Source organism: Takifugu flavidus, chromosome 10, assembly GCF_003711565.1.
Source record: "Takifugu flavidus isolate HTHZ2018 chromosome 10, ASM371156v2, whole genome shotgun sequence".
In the NCBI taxonomy this organism is placed as follows: domain Eukaryota; kingdom Metazoa; phylum Chordata; class Actinopteri; order Tetraodontiformes; family Tetraodontidae; genus Takifugu; species Takifugu flavidus.
In genome coordinates, this window is record NC_079529.1 from 1,305,081 (window position 1) to 1,318,315 (window position 13,235).

The window sequence follows — 13,235 nt, forward strand, 5'->3', positions numbered from 1 at the left end:
ATAAAAGATCAAATTCAGACATAAAACAAGACAATAATGCACAATGAATCGGGGGTTGTGTTATTTTTTTATTGTGGCTGAATGGCACAGAAATGGAGCGTTGGTTTGATTGGAGCAACAATGGATTTATTGTTCCGATAAAACCAGAGGCTCATTTTTTTGGTCAGGCCATTAAGTCCAACGAGTCCCGGTGGAAATATCAGCAGATGGGAAGAATTATAGTCACGCATTAAAAGAAAAAGGAGAGGCGATTTTAATTTTGTTCCAAACCGAACTGCGTTTATTAAGACCGTATTGATGGATGAATAAAAAGGTGCTCTCCTTTAAATTAGCACATGCTTTCTTTTTCCAGAGCACTAATATACCACAAAATAATAACAATAAAAGACTCAAGCCTGAGAAACAAAAAGGCTTGTTTTCCTTTATTTGGGGGCACCAGGAAGCGACGGCAGCAGTTGCACCTCCATGTTTCTGAGCGTTCTCTTTGAACCCCCCCGTGAGGCAGCCATCTGCCTGGTTGAAGTGACGATGAGTGAAACGCTGCAGGGTTCAAAACTGTGGCTGAAACCCGACCTCTGAACTCCTCCGTCAGCAGAGCCCAATAAAACCGGTTTCACCAGCTTTATCAACTTACAGTCACATCACCGATACCCGCCTCCACGCTCCTTTCCACACATCTGTCCATTAGCTGAGCTCAGGATTTTAATATTTCATCCCTCCAGCTCTCGCGGTCCCGTCTCTGACGCTTCCTGGCGAGTTCTGGGAAGTACGCACTGTTGTAGGGTCTGTCTCTGTCGGTCACCTCCCGGCCCGACTCCTTTCCTTTGTTCCTCTGCTCGATCAGGGCCTGGGCTCTCCTCCTCTCCGCAGCCTCCCTCTGTAAACGCTCAGCACGTAACCGCTCTATGGAACTGGGAGAGACAACGGTCCATCGTCAGCTTTCATCCACGTCAGGAAAACAGCTCACTTGTCATCAGCGTGGACATTTGACAGCACCAGATTTGTGCGTCTGGCTCTTTATTTGCTTGAAACTTGAATACGGGCATCTGTAAAGGACAGGCCCTAAAATACCTTTTGGAATTTGGAAGAATTGTTTCTTCAATGTCCAACTTAAAGACACGTTAAGTTCAAGTTTCATTTGCAGAGTTCAGGAATTGAGTTGTACCACAAGAAACAGAAATTAATTGATGTTTAAACATTGAATACAAGAAACGACCAAACCATGACGTTTATTTGGAGTAAGGAACGGCCTCCTCACCTCTCTCCACTGCTACTCTCCTTTCTCTGTCTCTTCTCTGGCTTCTTGCTCTTGGGTCCTTCTGTCCCCCTCACACCCATCGCTTTCTTCATATCCTTCAATGGATCTAAAAGATCTTTCAGTCTGCGATCTTTCTTCTCTTTCTCTTCTTCGCTTATAGCCCCCTTCGTCTTTTCTTTTATTTCCTCCTTTTCTTTGCCGGTTTTCAGATACCAGGGTGTGATCTCGGTCCCTGGTTGGGGTCCGAGAGACACCAAGAGCCCAATGGCTCGTTCCTGCTTCTCCTGGAGGAAACAAGGAAATCCAAGAGCTGGTTAAAGCTGGTGGCTAGAGGCAAGGAAGAATTTTTTTTAACCTAATCAGAAGATTTTGCTTGATGCCGTAGAAATAAATATGCATATGAAAACCACACGAGAGCAGAATTAGTGCCGACACCTTTTCTTCTTTCTTTTCCTTGAGATACTCCTCGTTCCCTTTCTTCTCAGAGGATTCCTCAAGAGGGAACAGATTCAGATGTTCCAGAGCTGCATCTCCTCCCGTAGCTTCAACATCGTCCCCTTTTCCATCCACAAGAGCAGCACGAGCTTTCCTCCTAAGGAACTCGGTGCGTGCCTGGTAACAAAGCAGAATGGAAGTTAATATGCTTGTGTTTTAATACTTTGTGTATTCTGACATTCTAAGGTATTTAATGAGTGGGATTTCCTGCTCAATCTAAATGTTCATAAAAACACACCAGTGGAGATTCTGCTTGTGAATTCAGTCAGTCCAAACATAGATGATAATAAGCACAAATGAAACAATTTTTAATGGCAAATCAATAATGAGCTCTTAGTTACTATGGCATTCTGATTTTCTATGTGCTAAAAAATATATTTAAGAGCGTGTAAAATACTCGTATTTTGAACACAATTGTTGTAAAAACCCATTTTAAATGGATGAAAGCCTCAGACCTATTAGCTTTATGCTAATTTGGTTCCGGAAACATCACCTCCTGTTCAGCACGCTCCACGCGACGCTTGGCCTCGCGCTCCTTCTCCGCTGCCTCTGCCTCGTCCTTCCGCACGCGCGCGACGTTGTCTTTATTCCGGACATGCCAGCTCTTCTTCGGCAGAATGTTCATGTTGATGCCTCCAGCTGTGAACAGTCAAAGATGGGCGCCGGTGTAACTGAAAAGATGTTTATTGACGTTATTATCACCAGAAACGCAATGACGGCACAATAAGTTTATTTTAATCGCCGCTTGACCCCAACAAACGTTCAATATCAAGAGCAGAAATGTTATTTTTGTAGCTAAGGTTAGCCGATTTTAGCCACTTACTAGCTAAATGTTAAACTTTGAAGTTAACGACAGTGAAATCGTGGAGGCTGTGCACCAAACTAAGCATTTACTCCATCTATTGTTACACCAGAAGGTTTATATGTCACTAAATTTTGAAAAACCCTCCAAATTACGGCCGAATTATCTCTTCTTTCGCCTACAGAGACTCACCGGAACAAGCCCCTTCGTAAACAGGAAGTAAATATTAGACCGCAACACCATATTGTGGACACAAGAGGGAGCCAAACCTCGTCAAAATAGATGACGCCAATACATATATACATAAAGTGATTTAATAATAAATGTATATTTACAGCACTATTTAGTTTACTAATTACAGGTTTTAATTTAAACCAAATTCTCTTCAAAACATATTCACCTAATCTAACAGAGTTGCTTCTTTCATTAAGAAATGTGTTTAAATCTTTACTTATTACATCAGGTTCCATCAAGATATGGATAAAAAAATAATAACTGTAAACATGTGTGTGTACATAGAGTGCTTATAATTCTTTTCAGTGTCTCATTATATAATTTATATATGGGAGTAATTACAGTGATAAAAACAGTGGGATCAATCTTCTGCCTCTTCATTGTGTGTTGGCAGCTAAAGATGTTCACTCAGTGCCTCAATCTGTTTGACCAAGAACTGCTTGTCACGTCCCTCCTATAAACCAAACCATTAGCATTAGTGATGATAATAGGAAATATAAAGACATCTTGTTCAAACTCACCAGTTTCAGCTGAGCTCTTAGCAGGCCAACAGTTTTCCCATAGACAGAGGCTAAAGCTATGAAATAACACAGTACCACGCTGCCACAGGAAGAGAAACAAAGATTATAAATCAGCACGATCATGAGGGAGCATATTAATGTATTTGTAGAGTAAATACGTTACCACAATAAGATGAAAAAAGGGATGGAGAATGCTTGGGAACCAATGAAGAACAAGAATTCCTTAGTGGTGTCAGGAAGTGTGTGGAAAGTGGTCGGAACTATCAGCCACATGTTGGTGAAGAAGCGGAAAGGCCCACAACTCAAAGATGGACGGATCCTGGGTGGAATGAGGAGACCAGCTTGATGTTTTCTGTTCTTTACTACATTGTTTCTACACTGTTTTTTTTTATTTAAATCAAGCAGAACGCTTTTACGGCTTGACCTGCTGACCTACGTAAAACTCTCAACGTTTCCTTTTACTGCTGAAATAATAAGTGTGAAATAATAAGCTAAAGTGCATTTCCGTTATCGATCCTCAGCAGAAGGAAGGTGCTCACGCAGCAAGACTGTAGGTCATCACAGCTGTGGCCAGAGCCCAACCAAACAGGAGGACCACCAGGAAGAAGAAGGTAGAGGTGGTGGATCGAAAGGTCCTCAGCGCCGGACGGCAATTACAGAAGAGCGTGATCTGAGGAGAGACCACAGCGTAACAGCGTAAGTGGAGCCAAACAAAGCGGAATGGTGTGTGTGTGTGATACGTGTTCACCTTCTTGCAGTAGAAGAGGATGATAAATTTGACCGTGTTGATGAGCGGGAGCAGCGGGCAGAAGAGAGCCCCTGTCCAAACCACAGTCTGACCGTAGACCAGCACCAGAACGTTGGCGGGAACCACAAACTCCTGCCGTCCCAGCTTCTGCACCAGCTTATTGGACCAGTTGTCTACCAACATCCTGACACACACACACACACGTCATGTGACTTGCCTCCACAGCTTATTCTACAAAGCATCTGAGGGATGAGATGCGGACCTGCGTGGGAACTCCACCAGCACCAGCGTAGCGATGGTGACGAGCAGGTCGAACACGGTCAGCTTGTACATCTCCTGTCCCACACGCGTTTCCCAGCACTGAGTCGCACCAGAAATACGAGTAGGTGAACTCGCCTTTGACTCCGTCGCTGTTAAAAACTGTTCCTTTCAAACGATTTCGCCTAAAAATAATTTTAACTGTGCAACACCAAAGATGTCGGCCGGATTAAAAATGCCATTCTCTCAGCTCTCGGCTGGCGAAGGAGAAGAAGTTTTCAGAGACGAGAAGAAGAAGAATTACCGGGTAAAGTTTGTGGTTGTACTGACACAACCGACAGTCGTCCTCTTCAGGGTTCCCGCTGCAGGTGACCTGACTCCACAGTGTGAAGAGAAGGACACACAGACCGAACAGACGGAGAAACACAGCCCTGCACACACAGCACCGACAATCAGGAACAGATAGAGACACAATTCTAGATTAAAAAGGAGAGCAAGTCATTTTAAAAATGAGGCGTCATCTGAACCCTCTTCTACGTATCATCCCACAATTATCCACCATTAAACACCCCCAAATATTACATTTCCTCGGTTATCTAGATCTGCCTGTCAGGCTGACGCGCACGGCGCTGTGCATGTTGAAGCTCGTGTTCATCCTGCGCCTATAAAGCGGCTTTGACTGGTAAATGCTGCAGGAAGATTCCTCCAGAAGGGAAGAATTCAAAGTGCATTTATTCAAATCTGTCAGGCAGACCCGAGGCTGTTAGAATATTAACTAAGAATAATAAGATGGCTTTAAAAAAAAAAAAAATCCGATTTCCTAAAGAATATTAGCAATGATATTTAAAAACAAGTCTTTTGTTTTACGACGCTTCCACCTCCTCCTGCTCACCTCATTAGTGCGAGAATGATGGTCAGACTGGGACTGTATCGCTCCAGCAGGCCGATCTGGTCGCACAGCATCGGCACCACAAAGTTTCCAGCGGTGATGACAATGGAGGGAAGATACTGGATAATCAGACCCAGGATTCCCTCCTGCCCACTCCGCTCCTGTTAACAGGGAAAAAGAGCAAGATATATATTTTTAAACACAGCAAATTTTGAACCAAGGATCGCTTCACGTTGAAGCCGTTTACCTGGCTGAACTGAGTCGCCATGAAGATGCCAACCAGGGCGGCGATAATGAGCCCCAAGGCAAGAAAAAAGAGAATAACGCGAAGAGAATACAAAATGATCTTCTGTTTTAAAGTTAGGGCAGCCGCTTGCTTCTTTAACCGCTCCTCCTCCAGGTCCACCTGGGAGGAAGACAGAAATAATCCAACAAAAGGCCTAAAGCAGAGCTGCCTGCTGCTGAGTGGAACTCGACCTTCTGACCTGCAGCCGGTAGAGGATGTTCTTCTGCTTCAGCTTGGTCTCCTTCTCTCCCAGAGAGCCGTAGTCCCAGCTGGCGAACGCTATCATGCTGTAGTTGCCGCTGCTGCCGCCTCCCGTCGCCACGACTACCCGAGCTGTCGTTCCCAACCTGTCAGTCACAGCCAGTCAGGGTTGGATTTATTCCCACAAGCTACATCCCACACAAATCCCGAATTCATTCCTCCCAAACGGACCGTGCCACGATGCAAATGAGGCAAAACGCGATGTAGAAGACAGCGGTGAAGATGTACGCCAGAGGGATGTTGTAGGAGAAGTTTGTGCCCTGCACCAGTGTGTTTTTGTAGAAGCCATAAAACAGGTAGGAGAGCTCCACGAACCCCTGAGGACAAACACAGGCTTGAGTTCACAAAACATCCTGCAGGGACAGAAGAAGAAGACAACTGTCCCTGGGAGAAGAAGGACGACACTGTGACTGCTGCTGACGGCCGTTACTCACCGTTCCCAAAAGAACATCAAGAACGTAGGAGTAGAACGGCACCAAGCCTTGAGGATTAGGGTTATAATCCAGGCATTCCCCCAGACCTGGCCGGGGAAAAAAGCCACACACAAAGAGAGCTGATGTGACCTCGGGAATGCTTAAGGACAAGAGCAGAATGGGGCTGGAATAGTGCCGAGGTTCTCCTCGATGGGCTGAAGCAGCTCATCCCACGACCCACGCTAAAGCTAACCGGCACCTTCATGTGGGGACAAGAAGAACCGCCACAGCAACATGCCCCCCCCACCCCCGAGTGAAACTACAGAGAGTGTCGTTGCGTCGTTGCCGAGACGTTACCGGGGACATTGACAGAGTCGGACCCTTCAGAGCTGAAGACGATGCTGGGGACCAGGACGAATCCAGCGATCAGCAAAAAGGAGAAAAAATTGAGCAACACCAAGAATCGCAGCAGCACGAAGAAGGACTGGACACCACCGCCAAAGTTCCCTGTGGGACAAAAGTCCTCTTGAATAAACGCAGGTGGATAAAGGAGGCCGCATTTACCTGCACTCACCTGCAATCAGCTGCAGTGCCTTTCTCCAGGGGGAGAACAGATAGAGGAACTCTCTGGTGCCCTCTTTGAGTTTACGCAGGACTTTGGTTCTCTTTCGTTTCCAGGACTCCCCCTTGGAAACCGCAGGAACCCTCATTTGCTGCACCTGCCTGCGATGGAGAGAGAAACCTCAGGGAAAACTGACTCGGAAGGCTCAGGCAGTTCATCAAAATGTACATGGAAGCACGTTAAGCTGGAAATCCTGTTGCAGCTGTTTTAGCCTTTCATGTTGGTTCAACGAAAATTGTGCACGTTGGTGGTGCGCTTGCAGTCAAATCTGAGGTATGGGAACGCTGGAATACGTTTCTGCCTCTCAGCAGGTGAAAGACGACCGCAGGTTTAAACATTCCCCCCTGAAAGCTCCGTACCACACAGCTCTCTTCAGAGACATGGACAGAGGTCGACCCCGGAGGTCCTGAGGACCCTCCTCGTCCCCCGTCGGTGCCGACCCCCAGTCGAACTGAGGGCATCTCGGATTGGACGCTTGTGATGAAGGCCGCCGGTCGCCGAGGTAACCATCACTTATGACTGTTGAAGCGACGCACAGAAACGAAGGGAATGACAAAAGACAGGTCAGCAAAGACCTCCATAACGAATCATTTGAGAGGTGAATGAGGTTAAAGGACACACCTTCGGTCGGGCCCCGTCTCCTGGCTTCGTTCATGGCTCCGAAACAACCGACCACAGGCAGTTTTAAAGAATTTCTCCTGTAATCTCTTTAACAACGAGCCCAGAGCAAACAAATCCTGAACCCGTTTGTCATGAGGAAACGCTCTCCAGGCAACGCTTCCCTGTTGTCTCGTCTCACGGACTTTAATCCCTCTGCAAATGACCACGCCGGTACTTCCTTGTGTGATTTAACCCGTTCTTTACGGGACGACGGTCTGACAACACAATGTTTGCTACAAACGAGTCTCAGGGTGGAACTTTTTATTCTGGAATTCCAGAGCAGAAACACAAGACGAGCTAACACGTGAAATCAGGAGCTTATAATGAAAAAAAAGCAAAGATAAAAACTCAGAAATAAACATCACTATTTAAAAGTGAAGTGGGAAATCAAGACCTTTAAATTCAGTGTCACTTGAGTTACAAAATATCTGAGGTTTTGGGTGATTCATTTCCATCCATCAAAGGAAGGAATTCATTCAACGATCAGCGTTTGTAGCGACGGCGTGGAGGTGGTGACGGCGTTTTGGTCCCAGCCAGGAGCGTTTGATGGCGGCACTGATGCTTTTCCGTCTTTTTGCATCATACCGCTCTCCTGATATGATCGGAGGTGCATCAAAAACACAACGGAACTTAAATTCACAGGCAAAAGAAATGTCCAACACTTGAAATAAGACTTTTTCCATCTAACACTGGAGTGGAGCCGGAGAACTGAGCGTTTCCCCAGCAGATTTCTACTGTAACAGAACACTGATGCTCGCCGCTGTACCCGATCCCCGGACGACTGTTTGGCTCCTCTGCTCTCTTGTTGACCAGTGTGGCGGTTACCGTGGCAGCTGTGATGACAGACCCCAGGGAGGTGAAGAGAGAGGGAAAATAACCCAGGACTCAGCTTTCACTCCCCAAATTAATGACTGTGTGATTGTCTCAAGTCCCAAAAATCCTTTTCGCTGCTTCTGTTCAGTCTGTTTTTGCTCCACTGTTGGTGTTTTCAGCCCCTTCTCCATCTCTTTTGGCGCCCTTGTCCCTCCCCCGCCCCTCCGCTCTCCCTCCCTTCAAGACCCTGCCGACCACGAGGCAGCCGACGGCGACGATGTGCACGGCAAAGTAGATGGACGTCCAGTAGTTGATGGTGTCGGAGGCCTTCAGCAGCACGAAGCCCATGCACATGTAGTCGTAGGCCCTCATCTTCAGGAACCAGTGAACCCAGTCGAAGATGTTCTGCCCTCGGGGGCCCAGTTTGGCTCGTACGGAAGCCTCCATGGCGGACTCTGCGGCGATGCACAGGGGGATGGTGAGGAAGGACAGGTAGTAGCCCACGTGCAGCCCGTGCCAGTAGGCGCTGATCAGCATGGTCCAGCCCGCCCTGAGAGTCACAATCGGGAGAGGTGAAGTCTCCACCAGACAGTAAACGCAGCATTTCAGACAATCGCTAGAGATTACTACCAAAAAAGAGGTTTAAAGGAAAGGTGGTGTAAGCAGACTTCTGTGAGAAAACACTGTTTGTCTTTCTGTAACTTATGGAAAACAAATACTAACGAGCTTCAGCAGGGATCAATGCGGAGCAACAGGTGAGGCCTCACCTGAGAGTGTAGGACCTGAAGGGGGCGTTGGGGTAGATGTAGTGATGCAACCACCACTGCACCGTCATGTTCCAGTAACGCATGCCGTGGCGGACCTTCACGCAGAAGTCGGTGTTGTAGCAGTCGATGCACTGGATGGTTCTGAAGTCGTACTTGTCTTCAGCCGTGGGGTCGGGGCTGGAAACGGGGTGAGAAATCAGCACGAGTTTCAATGGAAGGAGAGCAGGGAGCCATTAGTCAGCACATTTAGCTGCGTGTCTGCTCGGAATCACGTCCTCGCCTCAGTTTATATGCAACGCTATGAAATGGGACAACTGATGGCGTTGTGTCATGATTATACATATAACGGGGAGGGGGGGGGGGGAGGTTATGGTGAACTTCGCTTGTTTTTCCCAGCTCGGGTAACATCCGATTCTTCACCATTTAACAAAATTCTCAATGGCTGCTACACGAATCCACTTATGCAACATCTCTCCTCTTTTGAGAAGGAACAGTCTCTTCTATCGACGCACCTTTGTCTCCCCCTTAGGTCGACTCAACCAACGCACACGCACGCCATCAACCGGTAAAGCACGCCGCGCCCCCAGAGCCACTATTTATACCCTCTCCAGCGTTCGTCTCCCCCCCAGCAGTGAGCGACGCGATAAAGGCGACGGCCAAAGCACCTGTAGTCGACGGTGGGTCCTCCTCCAGGTTTCGTCAGCGACTTCTCTGGATAGCAGCCCAGGCCCGCGCTGATACACGCGGCCTCGGCTCCGCACCACGCTGCGTAGAAGCGCATCCTGAACACGAAAAATACCGCAATCATGTAGAAGAACCTGGAGAAAGAGAGCGGGGGAAAACATCATTACTGTGACGAGCTCTGGGGGAGATGATTACAGAAGTGCTGAGCTGTAACCACACTGGAGGTCGACACATCAGCAGCTACAGAGACGCAGGTCATTGCTCCCTCTTCTGACTAATTCTCCTGCTTTGTTTTCAGTGGAATTATACAGTAATATAATGAGAGTTTGTGCAGCTGAGCAAAGACGCTGACAGAACTTTACCTAAAGAAGAAATGACGATCCAAGAACTCTTCTGTGCGGACGTAATCCAGCGGAAACACAGAGTTGACGTAGAGGAACAGAGCGCCGAAGACGGGTACCAGCTTCAGACGCTGCAGGCACGGCTCCCAGCCGGGCAGCGCCCGTGGGCTCGGCTGCCGCAGCCAATCGCTGTATGTTTGGAAACGGAAAAATGGGCCTTTTGGGGGGGGTGGAGGGACAGATAAAGGAGAGGGGATGAGGCAGCGATAGACCAAAATGGAAAAATAGGATCATTTGAGGCATTTAGGTGGGATGGTGTGGTGAACGATGAGGAGGATGTCGTTGGATCGGGGGGGGGGTAATAACACTGAAGACAATGTGGACTCACACAATATCGGGCAAGTGGCCGAGAGTGCGACAAAGAGAGACAACAGTTAGGATTCATGCAAAAGCAGATGCAACAACAACAACAACAACAACACGCCATACAAACACAAGATGCACAAACGTGATGACGTCATGGCATTTTCAGACTCACCCGTCATTATACCAATGTAACAGTAGCTATAGGAGAGGAGGTCGTAGAGGGACGGCTCCTGCGACAGACCCCCGACGGCAGGAGACTTTCCAAACGAGCTCACGTCCTTCTTCTTTTCCACGTGGAAGCTTTGCACCTCGTTGGCTAAACTCACCATCTAGCAACAAAAAGCAGACCCGTCACCTCGCCGTGCGCCGCGGTAGCTTCCTCCGATTGAGCTTCTCTACCTTGAGAGTGAGGAGGAGCTGGATGGCATTTGCAAAAGGGGTCGGCGCTGGCAGACCAAACCAAGTGGCCAGACGAAAGAAAAGAAGGTAGAGAAAGGTCCAGGCCAGACTCAACGCCGGAGCAAACCTGTGGGAGACAGACAGCATGTGAGGGACTGTGGAGCTCAAGAAGAAACTCAAGAAGGCAGGACTAAAAATGGTCAGAATGGACTTGGGTCATAGAAATAAGGTCACATCTATAATGAATTAATATCCTGTTTCTCCACCCGATTTATGTGTCAAAAATAAAAATTGCGTCAAATGACTGCAGGGTCGGTAAAGTGGGGTCAAGACGATCCGACCGTGAAAATCTAACCAGTTACGGTCCAACTGGGAGTTGCTCCTAAATCTGATGAATGCGTGTCAGCGTGTTCCTCTGATATCACGTTCACAAACAGCACAAACAGCAGGTCAAAGGCTCAGAAGAGGAGCGTGAATCCTCCTCTTGTGCCCGTGTGAGTGTCTGAAACCCTCAGTCCAAAAACATGCCTTTATTTGGGTAATAACAATGAAAAACACACTAATATCGAAAGGTAGAACCCAGATCACAGCTCAGCTCTTCTACCAAGCTGTTAAATAACATCCACACACACTCAGTAAGGAAGAGTGTTTCCCCCATGTGGCAATGGGAAATAACCAAACGAGGGGTTGAAGTACTAATTAAAAACCTATTGTAGTAATGTTACTTAAGTTGAACCTATAAATTCAAATAATTATCCAAGGAACATCCCAAAATACCCTCAGATCCGTGCAGAACTTTTGGAGTGTTGTAACAAGTGTCATAAGAACAAAAACTTACACAAGCAAAAAACTTCCTCCTACTTTGTTGGCAGACGAAACCACTCAAGGATAAATGAAAGACATTTCTACAGAAATGAACCAAAACTGACCAAGACAATGTGAAGAGAAAGTGTTGAATATGTACAACAAGAGAAAATGTAAACATTAGCTTCTCACCGCCAGCAGCTTTTTATGATAATCCATGTTCCAATCACGGTCACCAGCGAGTGGAGCGTGTGGATTTGACAGGTGGCGACTGTAAAAAGGAGGCCGAGCAGCAGCGCGGTGGCCTGCTTCACATGGGGACCTGGAATGCAGGTGAAAGGACAGAATTATTCATCAATCAGCAGCTGCCAGGAGGCTACAAAGGTGCCTGGTGGCTCTGGAACTGCAGGAAACCAAAAGACAAAAGAACGTTACACAATTCAGAGAGATTGCTAAAGTGGCACAGTCGCGACTGACTTTTTTTTTTGGTTTTTGGTTGAACATTTAAGGTTTCCAAAATACTCACTGAGGTAACGGAAGAGGAATCCAACAGAAATGGACACAGCGAGAATTCCCAAGTACACAAGTTCATCGGAAGACATTGCTGCGCTACAATGGAAAAAAAGACCACCCGCTTGATTATTCTGACACACAAAACAAACTAAAACTATTAAAATATAGGGATCTTTTGCTGGCGTGTCCCACTTTTAAAAATTCAAAGTTATTCCTCTTTTAATGGTTTAAGAACAAGTGGTGCGTTCAAGTGTCTAAAATATAGGCGGGCATTTCAGTTTTCTACCTTTTCGTGAGTATTGATTCCCATGTCAAATCCATTTTAGCATGCATGGCGATGATTTACACCATGATGTGGGTTAGCAAAATGATACAGACAGATGATTTTCCTCACAGCCAACATGTAGGATGCAGGACATTGACTGTGTTGGCCTGAATGCAGCAGAAGCGCTGTTACCTACAGGAACATCTACAAAAAGCACACTTTTACCCAAATAACTCCATACGACAAGGTGCAGTGACACGTTGGCTTCATCGGCACATAAATCTTTCTGCATGTGACGTCTCAGTCACAGGTAAAAGCATCAAGAACGTTGTTATTCCGTTCATATTCTGATTGAATGAATGTGGGAACACGCCATTACATGCGAGCGCTCCTCCGTTAGCTTGTTGAGACATATCCGATGGCTTCGAGTATCATACCGTAATACCTTCATAAAAACTTTAGCGTTCCTATCCAAGAGATTAAAAACCAAGGCGAGACTTTTGGCGACGCGTTTTGGTTTAAGAACGCTTTTAAATGAGCTTATTTTGGAAAATGAGTACGTCTGCATCAGCGATTTCTCAAATGTTAAGCGATGATAGAAGAGCGCCCACTACACAGGCATTACAGAGGGTGAGAATTAAATGTTGAAAGGACTACTTACATTTATGACACTTGGGTTTAATATTTTCGATAGACTCCGTCCCTCTATACGCTCAAAGCCAACGTTTACTTTCCATTTCCGCGTGTGGGCGTGGCCGGCGTGTACCATTCCTGCTCTCAGGAAGTGGATCATACCATTAACACCAAATTTGTGTTTCGCAATTTAGAAGAGAACC

At 46.8% G+C, this 13,235-nt stretch overlaps 3 protein-coding genes across 8 annotated transcripts; all 3 read right to left on the minus strand.

Annotated features, from left to right (window-relative positions):
* Positions 1 to 48: 48 nt before the first annotated feature.
* Positions 49 to 2,793, minus strand: leng1 (leukocyte receptor cluster (LRC) member 1). Of its 4 annotated transcripts, none has more exons than XM_057046131.1 (5): positions 2,748 to 2,793; positions 2,247 to 2,424; positions 1,694 to 1,870; positions 1,259 to 1,542; positions 49 to 911 (listed from the first exon to the last, which is right to left on the minus strand). In XM_057046131.1, exons 2-5 carry the CDS (start codon positions 2,376 to 2,378, stop codon positions 695 to 697), a joined length of 810 nt encoding a protein of 269 aa, XP_056902111.1. In that variant the 5' UTR covers positions 2,379 to 2,424; positions 2,748 to 2,793; the 3' UTR covers positions 49 to 694. The 4 variants fall into 4 exon arrangements, with proteins under 4 accessions (XP_056902111.1, XP_056902113.1, XP_056902110.1 ...); XM_057046133.1 differs by having other exon boundaries at positions 2,247 to 2,392; positions 2,748 to 2,766; XM_057046130.1 differs by having other exon boundaries at positions 2,577 to 2,760.
* A 62-nt stretch (positions 2,794 to 2,855) lies between these two features.
* tmc4 (transmembrane channel-like 4) lies at positions 2,856 to 7,442 on the minus strand. Its single transcript, XM_057045067.1, has 16 exons — positions 7,409 to 7,442; positions 7,147 to 7,306; positions 6,740 to 6,888; positions 6,523 to 6,672; positions 6,187 to 6,272; positions 5,924 to 6,069; positions 5,691 to 5,838; positions 5,453 to 5,611; positions 5,209 to 5,366; positions 4,621 to 4,747; positions 4,321 to 4,418; positions 4,059 to 4,242; positions 3,850 to 3,980; positions 3,474 to 3,629; positions 3,311 to 3,389; positions 2,856 to 3,243 (listed from the first exon to the last, which is right to left on the minus strand). Exons 1-16 carry the CDS (start codon positions 7,440 to 7,442, stop codon positions 3,184 to 3,186), a joined length of 2,025 nt encoding a protein of 674 aa, XP_056901047.1. The 3' UTR covers positions 2,856 to 3,183.
* Positions 7,443 to 7,691: 249 nt separating this feature from the next.
* mboat7 (membrane bound O-acyltransferase domain containing 7) lies at positions 7,692 to 13,189 on the minus strand. 3 transcript variants are annotated; one of them, XM_057046018.1, is made up of 10 exons: positions 13,061 to 13,149; positions 12,421 to 12,603; positions 12,148 to 12,230; positions 11,814 to 11,943; positions 10,818 to 10,944; positions 10,591 to 10,747; positions 10,074 to 10,269; positions 9,693 to 9,845; positions 9,028 to 9,204; positions 7,692 to 8,810 (listed from the first exon to the last, which is right to left on the minus strand). In XM_057046018.1, exons 2-10 carry the CDS (start codon positions 12,465 to 12,467, stop codon positions 8,405 to 8,407), a joined length of 1,476 nt encoding a protein of 491 aa, XP_056901998.1. In that variant the 5' UTR covers positions 12,468 to 12,603; positions 13,061 to 13,149; the 3' UTR covers positions 7,692 to 8,404. The 3 variants fall into 3 exon arrangements, with proteins under 3 accessions (XP_056901998.1, XP_056901999.1, XP_056902000.1); XM_057046019.1 differs by lacking the exon at positions 12,421 to 12,603 and having other exon boundaries at positions 13,061 to 13,189; XM_057046020.1 differs by lacking the exons at positions 12,421 to 12,603; positions 13,061 to 13,149 and adding an exon at positions 12,845 to 13,004.
* Positions 13,190 to 13,235: the final 46 nt, after the last annotated feature.

Bases quoted from the DNA above. Each gene is read 5' to 3' on its own strand.
- leng1 (XM_057046131.1), bottom strand. From the start codon at position 2,378: ATGAACATTCTGCCGAAGAAGAGCTGGCATGTCCGGAATAAAGACAAC. The intron at 1,871-2,246 runs GTGATGTTTCCG...CTTTGTTACCAG, and splicing joins TGGAGCGTGCTGAACAGGAG to GCACGCACCGAGTTCCTTAG. The intron at 1,543-1,693 runs GTGTCGGCACTA...TGTTTCCTCCAG, and splicing joins AGGAAAAGAAAGAAGAAAAG to GAGAAGCAGGAACGAGCCAT.
- tmc4 (XM_057045067.1), bottom strand. From the start codon at position 7,442: ATGAACGAAGCCAGGAGACGGGGCCCGACCGAAG. The intron at 5,367-5,452 runs GTAAACGGCTTC...CCCTGTTAACAG, and splicing joins TGGCGACTCAGTTCAGCCAG to GAGCGGAGTGGGCAGGAGGG. The intron at 4,748-5,208 runs GTGAGCAGGAGG...CTGTGTGTGCAG, and splicing joins ATCATTCTCGCACTAATGAG to GGCTGTGTTTCTCCGTCTGT.
- mboat7 (XM_057046018.1), bottom strand. From the start codon at position 12,467: ATGCATGCTAAAATGGATTTGACATGGGAATCAATACTCACGAAAAG. The intron at 11,944-12,147 runs GTGAGTATTTTG...CCTGCATTCCAG, and splicing joins ATTCCTCTTCCGTTACCTCA to GTCCCCATGTGAAGCAGGCC. The intron at 10,748-10,817 runs GTAGAGAAGCTC...TTTTGTTGCTAG, and splicing joins AGCTCCTCCTCACTCTCAAG to ATGGTGAGTTTAGCCAACGA.